Source organism: Salvia hispanica, chromosome 3 (genome assembly GCF_023119035.1).
Source record: "Salvia hispanica cultivar TCC Black 2014 chromosome 3, UniMelb_Shisp_WGS_1.0, whole genome shotgun sequence".
In the NCBI taxonomy this organism is placed as follows: Eukaryota; Viridiplantae; Streptophyta; class Magnoliopsida; order Lamiales; family Lamiaceae; genus Salvia; species Salvia hispanica.
The window spans coordinates 35542162-35567511 of NC_062967.1; the positions used below are offsets into that span (position 1 = coordinate 35542162).

The window sequence follows — 25350 nt, forward strand, 5'->3', positions numbered from 1 at the left end:
TACAATGATTAATACAACGATGAATTGTTCATTATAAATCTATTTATTAAACACATTTGTAGGGAAAATTAAACAATATTAAAAATGATGATGTAAAAATGAAATGTTGAGTTAGGGAAAAATAAGGGAGAAATAAGGGAGAAACCATTGGAGCAGTTGGCTAAATGTTGGCTAAAAACTGGGGATAAATTTTAGTGCTGATGTAGCGCTGATGTGGCAGGAGTTAGGGAGAAATAAGAGAGTTTTTAGCCGGACCATTGGGAGTGCTCTAATGTCTTTTGAGCTTCAAACGAAATGATGATCATAGATTAGTTTTGATGTTTTTGCGCGAGATAATGCACGTATGTTAATTTTGGTCCTTATAACTCAAAGAAGATGATGAACATAATGTTTCAAGTGTTAAATGAGATGATACAATAAGCCAAATTTGGTATATATGATTGAGATGACACTCAAGCCAAAAAGCCAAATTTGGTATATATGATTGAGATGACACTCAAGCCAAAAATATTTTTTGATCTTTCAAATTTAATACGATATCACATTCATAAAATCAGTTATAATATTACAAGCTCGAGATTAATTGAGGCTCACAAGTCGATTTATTTTTTCAAAACAAAGAGAAAATGATGCCCGTGCATTTGGTTTAGATGATTGATGTAGTTTTAAATTATTTGTGGTTCGATAGAAAACTTTGAAATGTTCATAGAAACTAGAAATTAGATACTTCTTCTTCTTTTGATCTTTCAAACTTAATACGATATTCAGTTATAATATTACAAGCTCGAGATTAATTTGATGCTCACAAGTCGATTTACTTTTTTCAAAACAAAGAGAAAATGATGCTCATGCATTTGGCTTAGATGATCGATGTAGTTTTAAATTATTTGTAGCTCAATTGAAAAATTGAAATGTTCAGTAGAAACTAGAAATTACACACTACTTCTTCTTCTCCTCGTGTTTTAGTTTCTCCGCCAAACTAAGATAACTTTTTTTGTATGACACAAGATTTTATATACTCCCTCCATCCACCAATATAAGGGCATATTTGACTGGACACAAGTTTTAAGAAATATACTAGAAAATATGTTTAAAAGTTAGTGGAATGTGAGTCATACTTTTTATATATAAGTAGTACTTATTACTTTTATAATGGAATGAAATGTGAGTGAAATAAAGTTAATGGAATGCGAGGGCCATTACTAAAAGTAGTATTATGACAAATAGGAAGTTTATTGGTGAAAAGGTGAAAATGGAAAAATAAAAAAAATTAATAGTGGACAAAAAGAGTAATACTCCCTCCGTCCCACATAATTTTACCAAGTATTCCATTTTGGGCCGTTCCACATAATTTTATCCATTTCACTTTTATCATTTTTGGTAGTGGACCCCATATTCCACTAACTCACTTTTACTCACATTTTATTATAAGACTAATACTCCTACTTTAAAAGTAGAACCCACATCCCACCAAATATTTCAACTCACTATCCATTACATTTCTTAAAACCTGTGCCGAGTCAAAGTGTGTAAAATTATGCGGGACGGAGGGAATATGTTTTATGTGTTAAATAGACAGAGAAAATAGAAGAAAAAATAAAATTAAGATAATAAAATAAAATAGAAATAAAATACAAATACTAGTCATCTTAGTTGTGAAAGGCAAAAATGATCGTTCGGATCGCTAGTATAAAATCTTCAACCCCACATTATCATTTTATCATATTTTTAATCAATATTTTTATACAAAAGGATAATTGAACTCAATATTGTGAACGATACACAAATTTATTTAATCAATTAATGTTACTTAATTAAATTTTATTTTAAAAACATGTCGAAAATGGAGTAGTTAAATAAATGTGTAATAAACATAATAGCATTTACGTCTCACCTATTTCGTCACGCCAACTGGCGAGTGTTCATTGGATATTCGTTGTGGACCCATCCAAACCGAGAACAGTACCCAGCTTCGGGTCTTCCGAGCCTGTGCCCCACTCCGAACCTAACCTTCTCTCTCACAGTTCGTTGAAAAATTCATATACTTTATCTCTCTCTCACTGCCAAAATACTCCTCTCTCTCGAGCTCCTCATATTCCAGCTCGTCGATTCAAAACCCTAGAACTAAACTCATCTGTATCTGAAGATCGATTTCCACCTCCATTTCCCTCTCGTTACACACATCTCAATTTTAATGTGAGTCATTTTCGATTGGTAGTTTTTTAATCCCGTCGCATTTCCATTTATTTATATCTGATTCTGTTTTGTGCGTGAATCTGTGTCCGGATGGGGTGGGGTGGGCGAGGGTGCAGGGGTGGGTTTGGGGGATAGGTGCACTTTAAAGTCCTGCTCCAGATGGTTCGATTTGGGGGTAGGGTTTAGGGATTGAAGGTGGGCAGCTTGTTTTGAAGTGATTCTGGAAGATTGAGTTAGTATCAGGATGTTCTATTCAGATGCAATGTTTTTTGTTGTAATTGTTTGACAGAATGGGCTAAAAACTGCACCTCTGGAGTTGGGGTTGTGTTGGTGTGTAAGGATGATGTGTTTGACATGTGTGTGTGTTGGGGGGAGGGGGTTATCTTCGTAATATTTTTTCTTCTAGATTTTGTGCTGCAAAAGTTGCTTATATGTGTGATGGTCTACCTATAACTGAAAGTGGTTTGAACAGATAATCTCTCCCTCATGGTCAATATGATAGGCCATAGGTTTTAGAGATGAGAGTTATGACCTCAATTGGTGAAGTAAGAAACACGTGAATCACAGTATTGGCCTGTCCTTGAAAATCTAGTGCTGCTATCATATATAGTTGAGGAAATAATGAAATATAAAAGTTGTCTCAATTCCTATAAGGAGAGATGCTCTTAGGCCGAGTTTGCATGTAGAATGTAATCACTTCTAGTGGATGACTAGTGGATTTGTCTTGTGATGTGGTCAATTAATATATAACATGTAGTACCACATTTACTGTACTGATTTTAGTTTGATAAAAATCTATCATCTCCACTGTAGGTTACATTATTTTGTTTTACCCCGCAGTCAAGTGTCGACCAAAACACAAATTGTATTGATGATCATGTAATGCTTGACTGCAAGTACACTATATCCGTTCTACTGAATGTGTGACATGCTCTTGATTCTTAGGATTATAAAATGGACATGTTGTGTAGTGAGGAGGAAACTCGAAATTCACAGCGTAGAACATGTAACTATTCACCCAACCAAATAAAAAGAAGAGTAGAAATCATAGGAATAGGAGCGTCTGGACAATCTTCCATTTCAAATTTCTGTTAAATTATGATTCTGAACTGTAATATTTAATAATCTGTTTGAGATTTGGGTTTGCATGTCTTCCCACCCCCTCCCCCCAGTTATAAATGTAGTTTGACTTGCAGACAACTAAAGCCTGCTATGTTTGAGAAAGGAATGATATTAGATGTTGAATAAGAAATGCAAGTTATCAGATGGATCAAATTATGGCTTCACAACTGTTCAAGAACTGAACTTTGCTAGATTGCACTTGCTTTGCCTTTGTTCTATAACTTTAACTTTAACTTTAACTTCCTCTTTTCTGTATCTACCTCACATCAATAAGCCGGCCTCACACCTATAGCCTTCTTTAAGCTCTGCTCTAAGGTTAGGAGGAAGCATGATTACCTACCCACCCTGCTAAAGAGCTTTCTTTTTCTACAGAATATAGAGATCTATGACTATAAGTGTACACCTGTGGACTTCCTCACAACCCTTGTATTATAAAGAAACACGGGAACACCCATAACCACTTTGCTTACATCTTAGGTAGATATGTTTCTACATCTAGACACTTAAATTAAAATGTGACATTATGTGTTTATGGACCTTTATACCAGATTTATTACCCATATAATCCGTAAAGCCTGTAAGTTTCCAAAACCGACATGAGTTTTTTGCACTTGTCATACTCCTTTATGTATTGGTGATTAGATGGTTAAACTGTTGAAGCATTATCAGTGATCTGTCTATCTTTTTGCTTTAATGTGGTTAAACTTCTTCTATTGCTCACCATCTCTGCATTGCATTAATGTGGTGTATAAAAACAACATTTGGCATTCTACAATGGTGCATACCTAATTAGTGCTTGCTCTGCAGTGTTCTTATCATGGAGGCTGTCAGTGTTTGAGAAGGTGGCACGGGGCTGATGTTAGCTTTCAGGGGTATTGTATGCTGACATTGTTCTTGTTTCCAAAGGTTGTAATGCATTATTGATTTTTGAGAAAAAAAGATTCCAAGTCAAACTAGTCAATTCTTTATTCACAAATTTCAACTTACCTATATCAAAATTTAGGTTAGCATCTATGCCTGGCAACGAATTTGGAGATAGGGTTCACAATTTCTTTGCACAAGACAATTCACCGCAGGGGCAGCATCAATCACATGGTGTGGATGGAAACTGGCCAGTGTCCAACAGCAATTTTTGGGTTGGCAGCCCAAGACCTGTTGATGTGCTGAACTCAAGCACTAAAAATTACTCTGGGCAAAACCCAGGTATTACCTCTCTGTTTCAATGTGGAATTGAACATGTTCTCTATGTCTAATTTGTTTGTTTTTTGGGCGTTATCGTTACATTTAGACACATGGCTATACAGTGCTTCTGATTTATGTCTAATTTCTCCTTTATATTTTGAGCAGAAATAGATAGAGGGCAGTCTGGCTATCCTGCTCATTCAGCTAATGGATTGAATTTTCCTCAACCAAATCTGAGGCCTGATTTCTCTAGAATCCAACCCCTAAATGAGCAACAATATTCCAACGGCTATATGTATGGCAATCAATATCCCCAAGGTAGGCAGAATGAAGGTAACTTCCGGGAATTGGATGCGTATTCTGATCAACGTCATTTATTAGCCTCGAGAGACTTGCCTGTGCATGAATTGCATAGAATTAGCGGCCATGAGCAACCACCAAAAGCTTCAGATAGATCGGGAACATCTGTCTCCCCTGTTAGTTTTGATCTCTTTGGTGGTCAGCAGCAGATGAACCATCATCAGCAAGCAAGCATGCTGCAGGCATTACAGCGCCAACAATCTGGCCTCAATGACATGCAACAACTGCAGCAGCAACTCATTTACAGGAAAATGGAAGAGCTTCAAAGACAGCAGCAACTTCAACAGCTGGACTCAAGGCCTCAAACTCCTATTAATCAGGTTCCTCAGGTTACCAAACAGGCGTCTGGAAGCCAGTCCTCTCTGTTTAATGGTAGTCCAAATTCTGATGCATTACGCAATCCTTGGACGGCTGAGCCTGGTACAAACTGGCTTGGCCGTGGTTCTGCTGCCATGCAAGGATCCCCCGGTGGCACTACCTTTCTACCAAATCTTGGACAGACACACCGATTAATGGACATGGTGCATCAACAGGATGATCAATCCCTTTATGGAGTTCCAGTATCCAACCCAAGGGGTTTGGCTATGAACCAATACTCTCCTATGGTGACAGAGAGATCATCAACACCTCAAATGCCAATATCTGGCAATTCTCTGCACAGTAATCAACACAATTTTCTGCCTGACAGACTTACCAGACCAGAGGGGACTTCCATATCTCGACAAAACTATCAAAATGATACTAATGAACATGGTTCTAGTCAGTCACTGAATACTGGCATAATGAATATAGGGTTCCACCAGCAGGTGAATTCATTGCAGAATAATGCATCACATCAGGACCGTGCAAGGAGGCAGGAGCTGTCTACTCTGTCAGAAACCTCGCAAGAAAGATATCCAATGCATGTATCTTCACCTCAGAATGAAGTCACCTTAGATCCTGCTGAAGAAAAGATCTTGTATGGTTCAGATGATAATATATGGTCTGCATTTGGTAAGCTCCCGAGTATAAGTGCAGAAGCTGGTAATTTATTTGATAGTAATAGTGGAATATCAAATGGGGCTCCATCCCTTCAGAGTGGTAGCTGGAGTGCTCTTATGCAGTCTGCAGTTGCTGAAACTTCTACTGCCGATGTAGGGCCTCAGGAGGAATGGAGTGGTCTGAACTATCACAATAATGATGGCTCTTCAGCAAATCAGTCCCCTCTAATTCACAATGTAAATGTCAAACAATCATCGTTGCCCAATGACCGTGTTCATATTTCTTCAGCAACGGGCACTGAATCCATTCGCTCTTCTGACTCTCTCAAATTGATGGGGTTGAATCAACTTGGGCATACTTTCCAGGAGCAGCCTAGTGAGGCGGCAGCGACTGATGTTTCTCAAAGGTTTGGGCAAGCCGTGGCAGGAACTAGCAAGTGGCTAAATCACAGCCAAGTCCAAAATCAATTAGGAGGTGAGAGTGATATACATGGAAATGCCTTGGGAAATGCTGTGGGCGCTGAGAGAAATGGAAAGAATTTTTTCGCAGATTGGCCTCTGGGTCAGGGTGGAACTAAACGACAACCAAATGGTGGGAATGTCCTGGCAGCTGTACCACCTGCTGGAGATAGATCACTGAATGCTCATGATGCTGAGAGAGTGCCTCAAAACCAGAACAATCAAGTGAAGTCAGTGGAGGGACAAATGGCAGATGGAGGTTCTTTATGGAAACCCAGTCCCCTAACTAGTGCTGTTGAATTTGGTTCTGTAAGATCTATGTCTGGAAATCACCAAGTAAATAAAGCCAAAGGGGATTTGGGTTTTCACAATGCTGCCACTTCAGCTGCGAACTCATTTAATATGGTAGCTGGTGATGGAGCTTATCCCTTTGCTCAGAATAACTATTTGCCCAATCAGTGGAAGCATGCCTCTCCTTCAACAAAATCCCAAGGGGGTGAAAGCTTAGGGAGAATGATGGACCAGGTTAAAGATCAAAATCAAGGATCATGGAAGAGCTCCGATCATGATGAAATGAAAAATTACGATAGGGAGAACTGTGCCATGAAAGAGAATTCTAATGACAGCCATCGCTCAAACTTATCTAATCATGCTTCAGGTAGCTTCAGGGAAAGTGGTCCGACTGATGCAATTGATTCAAGGTCTCTATCATCTGGGAAGCAAAAGTCAAGCAATCCGCTTGCTAAAAAAGGTTCTGCTCCTCGCAAATTTCAGTATCATCCCATGGGAAATCTGGATGATGATGCGGGGTCAACCCATGGCCTGAAGCAGCACAGCCAAGCACAGGCCACACCTGTGCAGAGTGCCCATGCCCATTTTGGCCAGTTGAAACTGTTTGGTCAGGTTCCAAGAAATTCTGCAGAAAAGGTCATTTCTCAATTGAGCTGTATTAGATACGAGACTTAATTATTACAATGTTACTAGACAAAAACTATAAGTATTGTTTTACTTACAGGGTGAACTTCCAAAAGACAATAAACGCCTTGATAAAGAGTCTTCTGGTGGTAGCTTTACTGGTTATGCGGCCGGGACATCTAATCTTTTTAGCCAGTCCTTTGATTCAAGCACGAACAAGGCTTCATCACCCAGGTACTTCAAGTTTTCATTTACTTTAAAGAGTTTGTCAGTTGTCATTACATTCTGATTTTTTTTCTATCCAATCCAGCCAAAACATGCTGGAGCTTCTTCACAAGGTGGATGTATCATCTCAACCACCTGAAGCTGAAAACTCTGATGGATCTGCTGGTCACCTTCAGCGTAGCCAATCGTCTTTCTCTAAAGGTTTTGGATTGCAACTTGGTCCTCCATCTCAACTGTTGCAGATTCCTGACCTTTCATCATCCTCCCAGAATGCTCAAAGCATGGAAAATGCAACACGTAACAGTCTTGCTGGTATAGGAATGGGAGAGAAAAGCATGCATATGGCATCTTCGTTGCAATCTAGGCAGTTCCCAAATGAAAAATCCCAGATGGAATATGAAAACAATACATCTGCAGGTCCAAGGCATCCTGGTATTGGTAACTCTGTCGGTAAGGGATCAGGGAATTATCATTCAGCATTAACTTCTGATATTCCGTATATGCGAAGTCAGCTTCAGAGTAAACAAGCAACAAGGCCAAGCACAAGACCAGCTGTGAATCAACACATTGACACCTCCTTCAGCTACAGTACTTCACTCTCTATGGAAAGAGGTTCTACAGAGACTGTTCTACCTGATACATCTGGTAATGTTCAGAAAAATAGTCTTCCTTCATCTGGTGGCACTGGTCAACAAAGCGGCCCGCATGATGTACAGAAGATACGTCCAGCTGGAACTGCGTCATCTAGGGATCAAATGCGCAGTTCTCAGCATTTTGGGATGTCAGGCATTTCTCGACAAGGGTCTTCAGGCCAGGTCTTGCAAAGCATGCCGTCTAATGTTCCTACACCTCAACATCCTTCGGTGACTCAGTACCCAAAGGGCCTGACAAATATTCATGAGCTACCCCAGCCCAATATTTTGGAATCTAGTTCTCGAGGTGATCTCGATGTTGGTAAAGGGGGGCATATTTTTACCAAGTCGACTGCAATTGTTCATGCTTCAATTGGTGCTGATGAGAAAGAGCAAAGTTTGAAGGAAAGATCTGGACAGTTTCTCTCAGCCTCAAAAACAGAAGTGCCTTTGGGAAGTGCATCTTCTGAAAAGAACCACTTGGATGATTCACCTGCTAATTCTGCTTCAACACAAAAGGACATTGAAGACTTTGGTCGATCTCTGAAACCTAATACCTTTTCTAATGAAAATTTTGCCTTACTAAACCAAATGAGAGTCCTGAAGCATGCAGAGAGTGATCCTAGCCTTAGGTTTTCAAAGAGACTAAAAGGACCAGAAAATATTCATGATATTCATCAATCACATTTGGTAACAGAGAAGCAAAATCAAGATAATTTTAGGAACTCATTGGATTCAAGTAGTGGGATTCCTCCTGAAGATTCTAGGGTGGTGACCTTCTCTACACCATCTGATATGCTTCAGAGAAACACTTTGCCTCATGGTAATGCTGCCTCAGAGGATGTTGTGGTGGTGACTGCTCTGCATGGTTCTCAGAGCAAACCTCCTGCTGATCCTTCTGCTGTTAGAGCTGAGCATCATATGGTTAGCCCCCAGATGGCACCATCGTGGTTCAACCAGTATGGATCCTTTAAAAATGGGTCATTGCCTATGCAAAATATACGCCATGCCATGTCCTCGAGACCAGAAGAACTTCCATTTGCTCCTGGAACATCTTCTAGTGCTATGGACATGCCTTATCTAGAAGAAAAAATGACGGCTACTCCTGTTGAGGCATATGTCAGTGACTCTCTTAAGAGTTCTGCTCCCACTTTCAAAACAAATGAGCACATATCTTCTCCTCCATCAATGCAGATGAATGCTACTGGTCAGCAGCAGGTGATTTTGAGACCCAAGAAGCGTAAGAGTGCTACTTCTGAACTTCTGTCATGGTATGAAGAGATAACACATTGTTCACTAAGTCCATCAATTCTCAGGTAATCATCATGAATCAGGATGTTTTCTTCTGGTTTATTCAATTTGGAATCTCGTTTACAAGAATGTATGATGTGGAAGTGTATGCTTTATGGATTTGGTATTGCCTGTGGTTTTACTACAAAATCTTATTCATTAGTATTTATGTAAATTTACTGCATGCAGTGTTGTGGAAGCAAACTGGACTGAAGCAACAAATCGTCTTGCTGAAAAGGTATTATGTGGTTGCTAATTATGCCCTCATTAATATAGTTATGCAAACCATGTCGACCAGGCTCTTTACCTCTGATGCTGATGACAGGTTGAAGATGATATTGACCTGATTGAAGATGGACCTCCATTGCTTAGGTCAAAGAGAAGGCTTATTTTGACAACACAGCTTATTCAGCAATTATTTCCTCCTCCGCCGGCAACAGTTTTTTCAGCTGATGCTATTTCCGAATACGAAAGTGTGGCCTATGCTGTATCAAGGGTAGCACTTGGAGACGCATGCAGTGCGCTATCTACCTCTAGTAATTTGGGTTCGCCCCCTCATGATATTGCCCCGTAAGTTCTTCCTCCCTACCTGGATTGATTCAATCATGCCAAATCAGTAACTTTTTTTTATCAATTAGTTTTTGCAAAGTACGAATATATATTTTACATTTTTTTTTCAGGCATGTTGCTAAGGGCAAACTCAGCAGCGATCCACGTTTTGCAAAAGTCATTGAAGAATTTTTGGGAAAAGCTGGGAAGCTAGAAAATGATTTCTTGAGGTAAATCATGTGTAAATCATGTGTTTATGTGATTTAATCTAGTTAGTGTTGCATATATTGGATGGAGTGATGAATTATCTTTTTGTGAATAATGTTATTGAATCTTCTTTTTACCATATAATAAGCTTGTTCTTTACCTACATATTAGTACATGATATCATTCCACATAAGAAATTCAGAATTGCCATTACATTAGCTTGTTTGGCTGGTAATGTGTGGTTGCATTTCATTTGCTGTGCTTTTGTCCGATTACGATGTTGCAAACTAGCAATCGTATTGATCTTTCTCTTCGATGTAAATATGTTATTTGTGTTTGGCAGACCGGAGAGGAGTACATCAATATTGGACTTGAGATTGGAATGTCAAGATTTAGAGAAGTTTTCTGTCATCAATCGATTTGCTAGGTTTCATGGTCGCGGGCAAACTGATAATGCAGAGACATCCACTGATGCTACTGCAGCTATGCAAAAACCTTGTGCACAAAAATACGTAACTGCTGTGCCCATGCCTAGAAGTCTTCCTGACAGGGTACAATGTCTTTCACTATAATGATTGATTTTTCTGCTGATTTGAACCGTGTCCAGTACTTTATCGACTGGCACTTTCACCAAGGCCAGTTGAATGGTGTGATCGAATGGCAGTTGGATGGACACGAGGTCTCCTGAATTGTGCTGGAAGCTATTTAGTCTTTTCGATTAGGCATTTATGTCATTATTGAGAAATGCAAGGTTCAGTTCATGTACATCTCTATGAAATGGAATGAATTTGGGGTTCCCCATCATTTTTGCCTAGACGGGGATTATATTAAGTGCAGCATGATATTGCAAAAATGGATATATGACATTTAGGTAGATAAATATTTTATTATGTATATTCAGTATCTATTCTTCTTTTCCTCCTGGGGCTTTAGTTTACGAAATCCCTTTCTTGCATTGTTCAAATTCAGGCCTAGGTCTGATGGCTCGATGACTTGGAGTCTCGATCTTTGTAAAGCAGGTTCAATTAGTTTGTTGGTCTTAGAGCTATCTTATAGTGTTAGGTGTAAATGACTTGCTACTGATATGCCAGGAACAGCTATCTTAGCATGTTTTCCGTATCTGGTAATATATATAAACGATCATGTCTGCCTAGAAAGAAATTGGCTTCAGTTTCCTCAAATTTGAGGTTCTTTAGCAGTGTTAGAGAAGGTTTAAGCTGTTCATGGTGTCCTTGTTCATTACTGGACTTTATCTTTGTTTCTTTACTTGATTATTGTTTTCCTTTGGAACATGCAATCTACTATTTTTATTTTTCATTGTAATTACTGTAGTGTAGTTCTTGTTTATTTGCACTGTACTATGCTAGATTTAGTGAATTTGAATTGGTTTGCTCTGACATAATATAGTTGCTTGTTACGTTACTTTAAACCATCTTCTTAACTGAGATATAATAAATGCTTTCTCCTTCTGAAACTAGTTGATAAGCCCCAGCTCTAGGTTTTGTTGAATCTATGTAAGAAAAAGTATATGGAAAAACACAAGGAATAGAGAACAAATCAGAACTAGTTGATTTTAAAGGTAATGTATACTCCCTTTGTCATCGATTAACTGAGGCAGTTCTTCTAGGTACAAGAATATATTTAGTGAATTGACTTTAAAGATAAAGAGTGGGAGAGAGAAAAGAGAGTTAATAAGAGTCAAAACTTGAAATGAATCAATTAATTTGGAATGCCATAAAAAATGAATATGAATCAATTAATCTGTGATGAAGTAACAAATTATATTCTCCACTATCTAACTTGTGAGTATCAAGTAGATGCATGTTTTAAGTAAAATTCAATGGAGCTAATAAACTGAAATGAAAAAAATGGGATATGTTGTCGGACTGGAGAAGTAATGCTTTATTTGTCTATAAAATGTAATTTGAACAGGAAACGATTCAAATTTTGCAATGGTATTGTGAATGAAAAAAACTATCCTACTATATCCGTCTTTTTAAATAGAAATGATTTCGTCCCTTACAAATAGAACTATTATTCTCTTTAATAAGATTTGACTTATTTTGTAGTAATTAATAATGCTTTAATTATTTTTTTTGTAATTTGTTTTTACTTATTATGCATTAAAATTCTTGTCATTTTTAAAAAATGGAGAATTTTTTAAAAATAAAGTTGTAGATAAGTGGAATATGTAAATAAATTAGTTTTTATAAATAATATATCATGAAATAACATTTATTAATTATAATTCAAAATATTTGTTCATGTCCAAAATTACTAGTATGATTTTTTTATTTGACGGTAAAATATCCACTGTACTTATCAAATGAGAGAAAGCGCCACGTAGAAAAGAAAACAAGGAGAATATAAAAATAAAAAAAGTGCAATTATTAAATTCTAGTAGTTTCTAGCGGTGGCTTTCGAATTCCAGAAATGTCTTTGACCTCATCAAAACTGCCGCTTCAGCCACCTTCACTCTTCACTTCTAACGCAAAGCATCAATCAATAATCACAATCCACACAGAATTCACCAAGCAATCTCTCGACGCTAGATTCATCGAATCCGAACTCGTAATCACGCCTTGCCAGTGTTGTTTATCACAGGTACGATCTGTGTTCCATTGTCCTGCATTTCTGCTTATAAATCTTCTTCGCGCATATCTAATTACGATTCTGTTGGTATATTCCTACATTGTTGAGTATAAATCGTTTTCATGGAGTTTAAAGTTTTAATCGATAGCTTTGGCGTCACTTCGTTTGATGCTCTGTTTTTCACTGTTGAAATTTGTCATGAATTTCATTGAACAAGTTGAACTTCTACCAATTATTGTTGCTTTGTGTGTGTGATTCAGTTTTTTTTCCCTGGTGTCTGATGATTGTGTTTTTGAATTCTGTTGCAGTTAATTTCAATTGATCATTCGCAGAAATGAATCCCGAGAAGTTCACACACAAGACTAATGAGACCCTCGCCGCGGCTCACGAGCTCGCAATGAGCTCAGGCCACGCTCAATTCACTCCTCTTCACTTCGCCGCAGCGCTGATCGCCGATGCAAACGGTATTTTCAGGCAAGCAGTGGCCGGGGCAGGTTCCGGCGAAGATTCGGTTAACGCGGTGGAGAGGGTTATCAACCAAGCGATGAAGAAGCTGCCGTCACAGACGCCGCCTCCCGACGAGATACCGGCCAGCACGTCTCTGATCAAGGTCATCCGCCGCGCTCAGTCGCTGCAGAAATCGCGTGGCGACACGCACTTAGCAGTCGATCAGCTGATCCTAGGGCTTCTGGAAGATTCCCAAATTCAGGGCCTTTTGAAGGAGGCTGGCGTGACCACCGCTAAGGTGAAATCGGAGGTTGAGAAACTGCGGGGTAAGGAGGGGAGGAAGGTCGAGAGCGCGTCCGGAGACACCAATTTTCAGGCGCTGAAGACCTACGGCCGTGATCTCGTGGAGCAGGCTGGGAAGCTTGATCCGGTTATTGGAAGAGACGAGGAGATTAGGCGAGTTGTTCGTATCCTCTCGAGGCGGACTAAGAACAATCCGGTTCTAATTGGAGAGCCAGGAGTTGGTAAGACTGCGGTGGTGGAGGGATTGGCTCAGAGGATCGTTGCTGGAGATGTCCCGAGCAATCTTGCCGATGTGAGGCTGATTGCATTGGATATGGGCGCGTTGATAGCCGGAGCTAAGTATAGAGGGGAATTTGAGGAGAGACTGAAATCCGTTTTGAAAGAGGTGGAAGAAGCTGAGGGGAAGGTGATACTGTTCATCGATGAAATTCATCTAGTTTTAGGGGCGGGACGGACAGAGGGGTCGATGGACGCTGCGAATCTCTTCAAGCCGATGCTCGCAAGGGGGCAGTTGAGGTGTATTGGCGCAACGACGCTTGAGGAGTACAGAAAGTATGTCGAGAAGGATGCTGCCTTCGAGAGGCGATTCCAGCAGGTGTATGTGGCGGAGCCCAGCGTTGTTGACACGGTTAGCATCCTGAGGGGTTTGAAGGAGAAGTACGAAGGGCATCACGGTGTTAAGATACAGGATAGGGCGCTTGTGGTGGCGGCTCAGTTGTCATCGCGTTACATCACTGGTGTGTGTTCAGGCTAGGCTGTGATATTCCGTCGTTGTCTTTTATGCTGTTTTCATTGTCTAACGTTTTTGAGTGTGGTGTAGGACGTCATCTACCGGATAAGGCGATTGATCTTGTTGACGAGGCCTGCGCGAATGTGAGAGTCCAGCTCGACAGCCAGCCGGAGGAAATTGACAATATGGAGAGGAAGAGGATACAGTTGGAAATCGAGCTCCACGCTCTGGATAAGGAGAAGGATAAAGCTAGCAAGGCTCGACTTGTTGAGGTGAGTGTCCGTTTATGATTGAGAATGTGTTCATGCTAATTATGTGATGCAATGATCTGACATTTTCGACTATTTTGTAGGTGCGTAAAGAGCTTGATGATCTGAGGGATAAGCTGCAGCCTTTGATGATGAAGTACAAAAAAGAGAAGGAGAGAATTGATGAGCTCAGAAGGCTGAAGCAAAAGAGGGATGAGCTAATGTATGCCTTGCAAGAAGCCGAGAGGAGATATGATCTTGCGAGGGCTGCAGATTTGAGGTATGGAGCCATTCAGGAAGTTGAAGCCGCCATTGTGAACCTTGAAGGTGGTGCTACTGAGAATGGGATGCTTACGGAGACTGTGGGGCCGGATCAGATCGCGGAGGTCGTGAGCCGCTGGACGGGTATACCTGTGACGCGTCTTGGCCAGAATGACAAGGACAGGCTGATCGGTCTTGGTGAGAGGCTGCACCAGCGTGTCGTGGGGCAGGATCAGGCGGTCACTGCTGTTGCAGAGGCTGTGTTGAGATCACGGGCTGGTCTTGGAAGGCCTCAGCAGCCGACTGGTTCGTTCCTGTTCCTTGGTCCGACCGGTGTGGGTAAAACGGAGCTAGCCAAGGCGCTGGCTGAGCAGCTCTTTGACGATGACAGCTTAATGGTGAGGATAGATATGTCCGAGTACATGGAACAGCACTCTGTTGCTCGACTGATTGGCGCTCCGCCTGGGTACGTTGGGCACGAGGAGGGTGGCCAGTTGACTGAGGCTGTGAGGAGACGGCCTTATTGCGTTATCCTGTTTGATGAAGTGGAGAAAGCCCATCCGACAGTGTTCAATACTTTGCTGCAAGTTTTGGACGATGGCAGGCTGACTGACGGCCAAGGCCGTACCGTAGACTTCACGAACTCGGTGATTATCATGACCTCGAACCTTGGAGCAGAGTATCTTCTGAGAGGATTAAGCGGGAAGTGCACCATGGAAAGCGCTCGTGAGTTGGTGATGCAAGAGGTGAGGAAGCAGTTCAAGCCGGAGCTGCTCAATCGCCTGGACGAGATAGTGGTCTTTGACCCTCTGTCGCACGACCAGCTGAGGAAGGTGTGCCGCCTCCAGCTCAAAGACGTTGCAAAGCGTCTGGCAGAGAGGGGCATCGCCATGGCCGTCACTGAAGCAGCGCTTGATGTCATATTGGCCGAGAGTTATGATCCGGTAAGATCCATTGCTTGGTTTCTGCATATATATATATATCGATAATTGATGTGTTGTGTTGCTGACTGTGGTGTTATTCATGCTCTCAGGTATACGGTGCACGGCCTATAAGGAGGTGGCTGGAGAAGAGGGTGGTGACGGAGCTCTCGAAGATGCTGGTGAAGGAGGAGATAGATGAGAACTCCACAGTGTTTGTTGACGCTGCAATAGATGGAACAGCGCTAACGTACCGGGTTGAGAAGAACGGAGGGCTCGTCAACGCAGCAACGGGGGAGAAGTCGGATATATTGATCCAGATCCCTAACGGGGTGCGATCAGATGCAGCCCAGGCGGTGAAGAGGATGAAGATTGAAGAGATTGATGATGAGGACATGGATGACTGAAGTTGTTAACTGAGTTTGGGGTTTTTTCTGTTGTTTTTGGCTGTGTTTCTTTGTTTGGTTCCTTAAATTTCTGATATATAAGTGTTGGAGTAAGGTAAATAAGTGCTTTCCTAAAACTTCCACGCTTTTTGTTTTGAAAAAATATCATGTAATAATTTATTCTTTTCTAGTCAATATATAAATACTTTTGCAGCAATTTATTTTCAATTTTATCAATTCTTGAAATTTCTCTATGTTTTAATTTCAAATGATTGATATAAGTGAGATGTTTGAATGAGATATTGGAGAGTATAGTCCGATAGTGAATGAAACGCTTGAAAGGAAATATCGGAGAAGAAAGTGAGATATTTCGTATGAGACAGAATATAATGTGAGGCACTTAAAATGAGAAATCGATAAATTTGGACTGAAAATGAAAGTTTGATGCTTCGAATGTAACACCAAAAAAGAAAATTAGATACTACAATTATATTTGAAATGAGACACCGAAAATAAAAAGAAAGTCTAATGTTTTGAAAAGATGAGAAAAGAAAGTCTAATGTTAAGAAAAAATGAGAAAAAAAGAGTCTAATGATAAAAAATAAAATGAGATGCGTCAGACGGTCGAATGGGACATTGAAAAGAAAATGTAATGTCTCAAACATTACACTGAAAAAAGAAATTGAGATGAATTCGCTGAGATACGTCGAACGGGCACATCGAAAAAAGTGAGATGCTTCGAACGAGACATCGGTAGTAGATTAGGAGTACTATGTTTTAGGGATTTTCGAGATAAATTGTTAGAGCATCCGTAATATCGCCCTAGCCATCAGCGTGCGGTTAGGCAGTCGGCTAGGACGGTATTGCGACCGCCGAGCCAAGAAGAGGAGAGAGATATGCCCCCGTTCACGGGCATGGCCGACCGTCGAGCCGTCCGAAAATATTTTTTTTTTTTTTTTGTAATTTATTATTTCAACTCTGTTTTGACGGAATAGGCTAATTGAGTAATCGAAATAAACAAAAACAAAGAGATTTACGTTGTTCACCAGCATTGTATACCGTCGTTTGGCTAGCGGCAAACAATATAGATTCAAGATATACTAACAAACTCAATCCATGCCCTTTGGCCTAGCGGTAAAGGGGCAAGGATACAGCCTCATATCCTAGAGGTCACGAGTTCGACCCCTGGGAGGCGCAACCTGAGATTGATTTCCCCTGTGGACAGTTTTATGACTGTACCCAACTATGGGTGGTCTAGTAGACTTGTAGGCATGGCAGTAAACGGGCCTGTACCCATCCGGGGGGCGGGGGTAGATGGGGAACCATGACGATCCTCTCCGAAATGGGTGGTCTAGTAGACTGTAGGCATGACAGTTAACGGGCCTGTACCCATCTGGGGGGGTGGCGGTAGATGGGGAACCATTGACGAACGGCTAATTGCATTTCATTTTATTCACATCGTAGAAGTTTTATTTTTATTATTTTATTTTATATGTTGGAACTTTTGTCCAATTATTAATCTCGTATTTGTATTAATTTGATAAAATGAATGAAATGAGTGGGTTAGGCTGGGCTGTTGCTAGGCTGCGGGAAGGGGCATTGGCTAGGTTATCGGGACTGGGGAGGACATGATGACGTGGCAGAAGGACTTTTAGGTTGGAGCAGATGCTTTTAAGGGGCGGAAGTAGAAATTACCAAATTCAAAAGGGTCATACGTGAAAATATCGAAACGTAAACCCACAGTTCATCATCATCTTTCTCTCTCACCGTTTTCGCTCTCAAATCATTCATCTCCGATCTCCGATCTCCGCTCACTGCTAATTATCTCAATCGAAAGTTGTTGAAGTATCGCGGTTCTCCTATGATTGATCAGATGATCATCGCTCCTCTAAATTGAATCGAATCCGGCGAATGTCAAACCCTAACATAACCCTCGCGATTGCTTCAGAGCAGAACATTACGGATCCTCCCGCGCGGATTTCCGAATGGTACACCTCACAAAGCGGAGGGTGCAACAGTTTCTGGCGCGAAGCGGCCCTGCTCGTGCCCTCAGTTCTGCTGGTGCTGTACTTAGGGTTCCAGGCGAGGCGCAATGTGAAGAAGCTGCGCCACCGGAAGTCTTACGTCATGATCGCGTACTACGCCCTCCTGTGGCTCTCTGCTCTTCTCAATTTGGCGTGGGCTGCTCTTCAGGTGATGTTTGTTCCTCTGAATTTTGGATTTTTTTTGGAGTGCGTGTTTGTGAATCCTTAGATTGAGCTGCTTTTCGCTTTGTTGTTGTGTAGATTTAGGCGATTTTAGTGACTTATTGCTGCAATTTTTTGATAATTATGTGTTAAAAGTATTGGTTTTGTTTATTGTGCTGCATTTTCGATATCAATATCTGTTTGTAAAGGAGGGATCATAAATATTTATTAATTGGAACTGAAAGGTTGAAGTATGAGTTGCTAGTTGCTTGATTTTCTTAAATAGATCTATTGTAGGCTCTTCAGTAGGGAGTTTTTGATGCATGCCTTGGTACCTTGTTACTATTTGGTTAATTTCAGTGCAGTTAGAGTTGAGTTGACATGGTCATTCTCAAATGTAACGTGAGAATACTGCGCACAGATATGGACGATAGCGCACATGATAAGATTTGATTGGACGATGGAATAAGTTATAATTCGTCAGTAGGGGAGAGTGTTTTTTTTGGAACAGCTGCTGTGATTTGGTTAATTTCACTGCAGTTTTAGTTGAGTTGATATAATCATTCTTAAAAGTAACGTACTGCGCACAGATATGCACGATAGCACATGTGATAAGATTTGTTTGGATGATGGAACAAGTTATAATTTGTCGGTAGGGGAGAGGTTTTCTGGAGCAACTGCTGTAATTTGTTCGGTTTTTGTAATTTTCCATGTTATTACACATTATATGTGTTTCACTGAAGAATCCTTTGTTTGCGTTACTGTGACTGTCCACAATCTGAACTGAATGGTAGTCAAAATCAGTTTTTGCTTTGGTTGTTCAGTGAAAAGCTATAGCGGTGCCTGATGTTTTGAAACTACAATTATAGATATGCGTTGTAGCACTTTCTCCACTGATTGTTTTGAAATTTGTTTCCCAGTGATGTTAAAACTTTCACTTCCATAAAATGTTTGTTTGTATATGTTGCATTGTTCAATTATCATTGAAGGTTTGCATCATAAAGCATCCCTCTCTCTCTCTCTCATTCATTTTTAGTGATTCATTGATGAAAAAATCAGGGATGGGAATGTACTCCTGAAAAGGCAACTGCTTGGAACCTGCTGTCATTGCTCACAGAATGTGGGATGCTAACTCTGGAAATTAGCATAGTAGCGTTTCTGCTTCAGGAGAACTATGCTAATGGATTGGAAGCGCTAGCACACACTTTCTTCGTTTCAGGTTCCTCTGTTGTCGTCGATGTGCTTATCCAGGTAATGGATATCTCTCTTTATTAAACTTCTAGGTCAAGTGGGCTTTAAATAAAATCTAGGATACAACTAACAGATTTTATTTATCATCACATGATTCACACCAAGACATAAAACAACAAAAAAATGAAAATTAACTTCTGGGTAGGAACAAGCTTGTGGAAGGATATGATACGTGATATCCCGATAAAAGTCTCATAGAGAATCACTGACAGCAATAATGAAGCCCTCTTTTTTTGATCCCTTCTTAGAGTTCGTGTATTGTTTTAATTTTTCTTCGAATAGAATCCATTTCGTGTATGTTGAATTGTTGAGTTCCCTTGCGATCAACTGGTTTATACTAAAAAGTACGTGATCACTCTTCTCTGTAGGCCATCTTCATATTTGGATTTGGGGTGCCCCTCTTCACTAGCGCTGATACTGCACACTGGGGAAAATGGACTCTACTGTTTGTTCATACTCTGCTCCTGACTGTAGTCTACTGCTACATACTATTCGTTCACTACTCAAAATGGAGGGATAAGTTGCCACGTGAGTTCTAAGTTTCTTTCATATCGAAAACCTTTTGCCTCTGTTTCAATCATGTGCTTGGACTAACGTTCAAAATATGTTTAACAAATGCAGCTAGGCCTTCATTCTACAACTATGTGGTCACTATGTTTGTAGTAAATGTTTTGGGATTGTGTGCTAGCGGAATGGCTGGAATCGGTTTTGGCTTTGGATTTCTGTATGTATCTTAACCAGGTGACCTTCGATCTAGTACAGTGGTCGTTTTGATTCTGCTAATGACATTGTTCCATCAGGTTGTACAATCTTGTAGTCATCTGCCGTCACGCCCTCTATCTCCCCTTCCTTTATGTAACGTTCCTGGCCGACTTTTTCCAGGTAAACGTCGTTTAATCTGTAAGCAGTAGAGAATTGCAAGATTAGTTCTTTTGGTTTTTAACATGTGCTAATGTTTGCAGGAGGAAGACTGGCTCTTGGACAACGCGTATTACTCAGAGATGAAAGATGCTGGTTTTTTCGACACTGAGTGGGACTAGCAGAGGCAGCGACGGATCCAGGCCGGGGCGGGGAAGAAATGGAGCAAGCATGGAGCGTTCGGGAGTTATAGCCAATCTGGATCGATGGAGAAGAAACACAGAGAATAGATAACTGTTTTAACTAGTGATAATGTATAGTGATGTGTTTTTTCACTTTTTGGATAATTGTGGGAGCAACTTAAAGCTAAATTCATATTAATGCTAGTTCATTAATTTCAGTAAATATATTTTTATATTTTTTTCTTTTTGCAGCTTCTTATTTTGTTTATATAGTAGTATTAAATCAGCATATTTACTATGTGCATTACTTCTTCTATTATCATTATTTACTACAATTATTAGAGTACAAGTATTTTACTTCTTCCGTCCCAAGTCCCGATTAGGTTGACTCGTATTCCTTTTTTGGCATGTCCCAACTAAGTTGAGTTATTCCATTTTTTGACAAAAAATAAAATATTCAATTATTATTATTTTATTCTATCATTTATTTTACTCTCATCTTTCCTACTACTTCTTTATTTCTTTCTCTTACTTTTAACACAATTTCTTAATATCTGTGTCCAAAAGTTATAATTCAACTTAGTTGGGATGGAGAGAATATTAAATATTGATTTATTATTGATAATTAAATTAGTAAGTATTGATTTATTCAAAGCACCTCTCTAAACTAGGTCATTTGCACTACTTAGAAACAATATCACTAATACTTCCAAACTTATCGCATATTTGGTAGGGTAAATAACTTATCTAGGGATTAAATTCTGTGAAAAAAAACAATGACAGGTTTTACTGGTACATTTTAAACGAGAAAGTTCCATGAGATCTTCCACCCTATCATTCGAATTTGGAGTTGAAACAATCGAAAAATGAATTTCTAACAAGAAAATTTCTCTAAACCTTAAACTTGCAATGTGAGACTTCATTTGTGAGATCCAATCAAAATATGGAATCGGGTCATGTAAACTTTTTCCTTGTAGATGGAGTAAATTTTTTCTTCTTTTCTTATTATCTTCCTTCAAAACTGATGAGAGAATCGATCCAATTAATCACTCGTCTAATTTAATCCTCAAAACTGAAATCTCTCACCGTGAGTCGTAACGCAAATGCAACACACACCGCGCAATTAGCCAAGAAACGGGCGCTACTCGAAAACTCGCACGAGAGAGCGTGCAGCACGCCGGGTGGTGCACAAAAAAGACGCACACAGAGCTCAAGACGGTCCCAAAAAGAGAGAGCGGAAATTAAGTCGGAGAAGGCGACACCACCAGCAGCCTGGCCCCACCTTCTCTCTCTCCCTCTCAAAAACATTCACCAATTAATAATCACTCTCTCACTCCTCCACTCTCACTCTCTCTCACTTCGCTTCCACCATTCTCTTCTTCTCCCTCTCGAATCCACCTACACTGCGCTCAATAATCAATGGCTGCTTTCCTGCTCATCACTCTCCTCCTCTCCATCGCCGCCCACTCCAGTAAGCTCCTCATTTCTCCACTTTTCTCTCAAATCAAAACCTCCAAATCTCCGCTACATATTTTCAATTTCAATTTCACCTCTTAACTCCTCATTCCTCAACAAAACTACGCAGTTCTTCCTGATTCCAATTTCACCTTTTTGCTCCTTTTATTTTCTTTCCAATTTTATTTTATAGTTGCATTTTAATTTCTCATTTTAGCCTCACATTTCCTAAATTTGTTAGCTATTTCTCTCAAAAAACATTATAGCTGCATTTTACTAGACTTAATTGAGAAATGGAAGTAATTATGATTTGATTTAGGCGCGTTGTGGTGCGTGTGCAAGGATGGATTAACCGATCCACAGCTGCAGAAGGCGCTAGACTACGCATGCGGAGCCGGCGCGGATTGCAACCCGATCCATCAAAACGGGCCCTGCTTCCAACCCAACACCGTCAAGGCTCACTGCAGCTACGCCGCCAACAGCTATTTCCAGAGAAACCGCCAACAATCCACCGCCTGCGACTTCGCCGGCGCCGCCACCGTCACCTCCTCCGATCCTAGTCAGTTTTTTAATTTTACTTTAAAATTCATAACTCAATTTTTTATAATTTCGACCTATAGAAATTAGAATAGATCGAATGCATTTGATAAATATTCGTACATTAAAAAAATATTTTCAATTTAATCTCTACAAATTACTAACTCCGCATTATATTTTTATATTTTATTTTGTGTTTATCAGATCTGCTTTGTGATTAATAAATTATTGATTCAGAATTTTTGTCTTTTTTCTTGTGGATTTTACAGGCATTTCTGGGTGTTCGTATCCTGCAACTGCAAGGTAATTTTAATTAACTCTTTTTACAATCTTACCAAAAAGATTTAATTTTTGTCACTTTGATAGTACTAATATACCAATTCACTCATATTGTAGGTTAGATACCATGTTTATTAAAACTTGTGTCGAAATAAATTTATCTTTTCTTGGGAAGAAGTATATAATTGTGTAGTACTACAAAATTTGGTTTCATAATCTTGAAATGAAGCACGAATATATAATTGGGAATATGACAGTTCACTCTTCAATGCATTGTCTGAAACCCTGTCGGTTTTATTGGGGTGTGAAATCCCTGATTTGCCCTCCAGTTGTATGGAACTACCCACCCCCATTTCAAAATTTCCAACTTTATGTCATGTCCTTTTTCACTCAAAAGAAGCTATCCTCTTTCTATTCTTGTCATTATGCTGCATTGGAATCCAATTTGAACTGCATAAAAATTTCAACTTTAGGTTGAGAAGATGGTTTAAAATTCCAAAACTTTAAATGGTTTCCCTTTTTCTCCTTACACTTTGCCCTTTCCTTGATCTGTCCGTGCACTTGCATAAAACATGCTAGTTAATTTGGGGTTGGTTGGTGATTGCATTTTAAGCTGTCTAGTTTCGTGTCGAAACACTTGATCCTCTATCCCGTTTTGGTGTATACACGCTAAGAAACGGTGCAGTGGATCTCGGATTGAGGTGGAGGTTGCTTTATACTCCTCTCGCGCAATTCAAGATTTGCCACATTTCATTTTCGATTTGTCCCAACTAAGATGAATATATAAATTTCTCTCATCTTTCTTTCTATTTTACTACACTCAACAATTCCACCTAAAATACCGTGTCATTCAAGAAAGTGGTCATCTTTAATGAGAGGACGGAGGGATTAAGTTTTTGTATTAGATTCTTGTTTATTTAACTAGAATGGCATCTTCCAAAAGGTCAAATATGCTTCATAAAGCATGGCCTTTTTGGACCATTGAAGATTCATTCCTATCAAATGCAGAGATTTAGTTTTTGGAATAAACAAATTCAGTTTGGTATTCGTATTAAATAAAAAAAAATCATCTTTCAACAATCTTTCAAGATGTTCCAAAATAATGATGGGCAAATGGTAGAGCATCTAAAGCTTTAGATATTTCACTTTTTTCATCACTCTTTACTCCTTTAGTCAAAAAAGTGGTGGTGGATATTCCAAGATTGCCCAAACTTCTGCACCCATGAGAAAGCCACAGGAGTCTACAGACTGTAGAATTTATGGCAGTAATTGCTTGCACTATTACACAACCAATCACTGTATATTTATTTTTTTCCTGAGATAAATAAAATAAATGTTATGTGTGCTCAACATAGAAAGATCTATGTATCATTATTAGAATTGGATGGAGTTAGGTGTGTCCTTAGTTCCCTAATATTGAGCATTCATTCCTATAGCTAGTTGTCTTCCTTGTGATCACGATTCACGAAATAGACATGGTGTGTTGAATCGACGGGCTCCCCTTTCGTTCTACAACCGTCCTATGGAATAGATTCATCTGTCAGCGAGTGCAATGCCACTCGTATATTTTACACCGTACTATAATTCACTAGCTATCGCATGTGGGCGTGCGTAAATTTGAGGCGAAATGACACTAAGTTTGGATTAAAACTAGTTTTTCTTATACCATTAAATTAATTTGAAGTAGATATTGTCAGAAAATCTTGTCCATTTTTTTTTAACTTGAAATGTTGTCAGAAGATCCCTTTTTATAACTCATAAGTAACATGATTTGCTGTTAATTAGTGCAGTGCTTCCACCACCCCCACAACGGGGACTACGACTCCGGTCTCCGGGACGACGGGTAGCACCCCGGGCATGACGAACCCCAACACTGGCGGACTAGGAAACCCCGTTCTAGGCCCGTCAGGGATAAACCCCAATACTGACTTGAGTGATGCAGGGATCCGGCTCTCAAACGCCGTCTTCCTCTGCTTCTCGGTGTTCCTCGCCTTCTCAGCACTCGTTTTCTGGTGAGCTTGAACACGGCGGCAATGGTGCTCGGACAAGTTGCTTCAAGATTAATGTCGATGGATGAAGAAATGATGGGTTTTGAGGCAGCTAATGGTTTTTGTTCCTCTCTCTCTGTCTCTACTCCACGGTGTAAAAACATGATGGGATGCTCAATTCTTTTTTTGAGTTTGTAGTTTTTGGTGGTTGCTTGATCTCTCTCTATAAATAGGACAAGTACTATTTGCAGATTGCAACTTGAATATTATTATTATTATTATTATTATTATTATTATTATTATTATTATTATTATAGATTATGTGTTAATCTAAGTAACTTCAATTCAACCCTTCCACTATTCTGAAATGATGATGATGGACAACGTAGATTTTAATTATAAAGGTTAGTGCTATTAAAGTAAAGAGATGAAGAGAAAAAGTGGCTTAAGTAGAAAGAACAATCTACTATAAATAAATACTACTAGTGATTAATTTTGATGCACAGACTAATATATATAAAAAAGACTATTTTTTTTTGGATGGGCGATAGTGATTAATTTTGATGCACCGAATAATAGTTGGTTATGAATCATGGATCAAAATCATGGA

The 25350-nt window shown here is 39.7% G+C and overlaps 4 protein-coding genes across 7 annotated transcripts; all 4 read left to right on the forward strand.

Annotated features, from left to right (window-relative positions):
• Nucleotides 1–2062: 2062 nt before the first annotated feature.
• On the forward strand, nucleotides 2063–11440 carry LOC125211791. Of its 3 annotated transcripts, XM_048111726.1 has the most exons (11): nucleotides 2063–2196; nucleotides 4126–4224; nucleotides 4322–4521; nucleotides 4666–7226; nucleotides 7315–7448; nucleotides 7525–9387; nucleotides 9551–9599; nucleotides 9687–9931; nucleotides 10042–10140; nucleotides 10461–10668; nucleotides 11087–11440. In XM_048111726.1, exons 3-11 carry the CDS (start codon nucleotides 4332–4334, stop codon nucleotides 11090–11092), a joined length of 5355 nt encoding a protein of 1784 aa, XP_047967683.1. In that variant the 5' UTR covers nucleotides 2063–2196; nucleotides 4126–4224; nucleotides 4322–4331; the 3' UTR covers nucleotides 11093–11440. The 3 variants fall into 3 exon arrangements, with proteins under 3 accessions (XP_047967683.1, XP_047967681.1, XP_047967682.1); XM_048111724.1 differs by lacking the exon at nucleotides 11087–11440 and having other exon boundaries at nucleotides 10461–11035; XM_048111725.1 differs by lacking the exon at nucleotides 11087–11440 and having other exon boundaries at nucleotides 2069–2196; nucleotides 4126–4190; nucleotides 10461–11035.
• Nucleotides 11441–12564: 1124 nt separating this feature from the next.
• LOC125213855 (chaperone protein ClpB1) lies at nucleotides 12565–16124 on the forward strand. Of its 2 annotated transcripts, none has more exons than XM_048114613.1 (5): nucleotides 12565–12721; nucleotides 13018–14196; nucleotides 14280–14461; nucleotides 14542–15642; nucleotides 15732–16124. In XM_048114613.1, the coding sequence occupies exons 2-5, from the start codon at nucleotides 13044–13046 to the stop codon at nucleotides 16023–16025; spliced, it is 2730 nt and encodes a 909-aa protein (XP_047970570.1). In that variant the 5' UTR covers nucleotides 12565–12721; nucleotides 13018–13043; the 3' UTR covers nucleotides 16026–16124. The 2 variants fall into 2 exon arrangements, with proteins under 2 accessions (XP_047970570.1, XP_047970571.1); XM_048114614.1 differs by having other exon boundaries at nucleotides 12575–12721; nucleotides 13042–14196.
• Nucleotides 16125–17688: 1564 nt separating this feature from the next.
• Nucleotides 17689–20704, forward strand: LOC125216783 (protein CANDIDATE G-PROTEIN COUPLED RECEPTOR 8-like). Its single transcript, XM_048118551.1, has 6 exons — nucleotides 17689–18197; nucleotides 19250–19441; nucleotides 19810–19969; nucleotides 20063–20165; nucleotides 20242–20323; nucleotides 20404–20704. Exons 1-6 carry the CDS (start codon nucleotides 17916–17918, stop codon nucleotides 20479–20481), a joined length of 897 nt encoding a protein of 298 aa, XP_047974508.1. The 5' UTR covers nucleotides 17689–17915; the 3' UTR covers nucleotides 20482–20704.
• Nucleotides 20705–21795: 1091 nt separating this feature from the next.
• LOC125211303 (PLASMODESMATA CALLOSE-BINDING PROTEIN 3-like) lies at nucleotides 21796–24990 on the forward strand. The gene is made up of 4 exons (XM_048111034.1): nucleotides 21796–21952; nucleotides 22256–22495; nucleotides 22743–22776; nucleotides 24543–24990. The coding sequence occupies exons 1-4, from the start codon at nucleotides 21901–21903 to the stop codon at nucleotides 24766–24768; spliced, it is 552 nt and encodes a 183-aa protein (XP_047966991.1). The 5' UTR covers nucleotides 21796–21900; the 3' UTR covers nucleotides 24769–24990.
• Nucleotides 24991–25350: the final 360 nt, after the last annotated feature.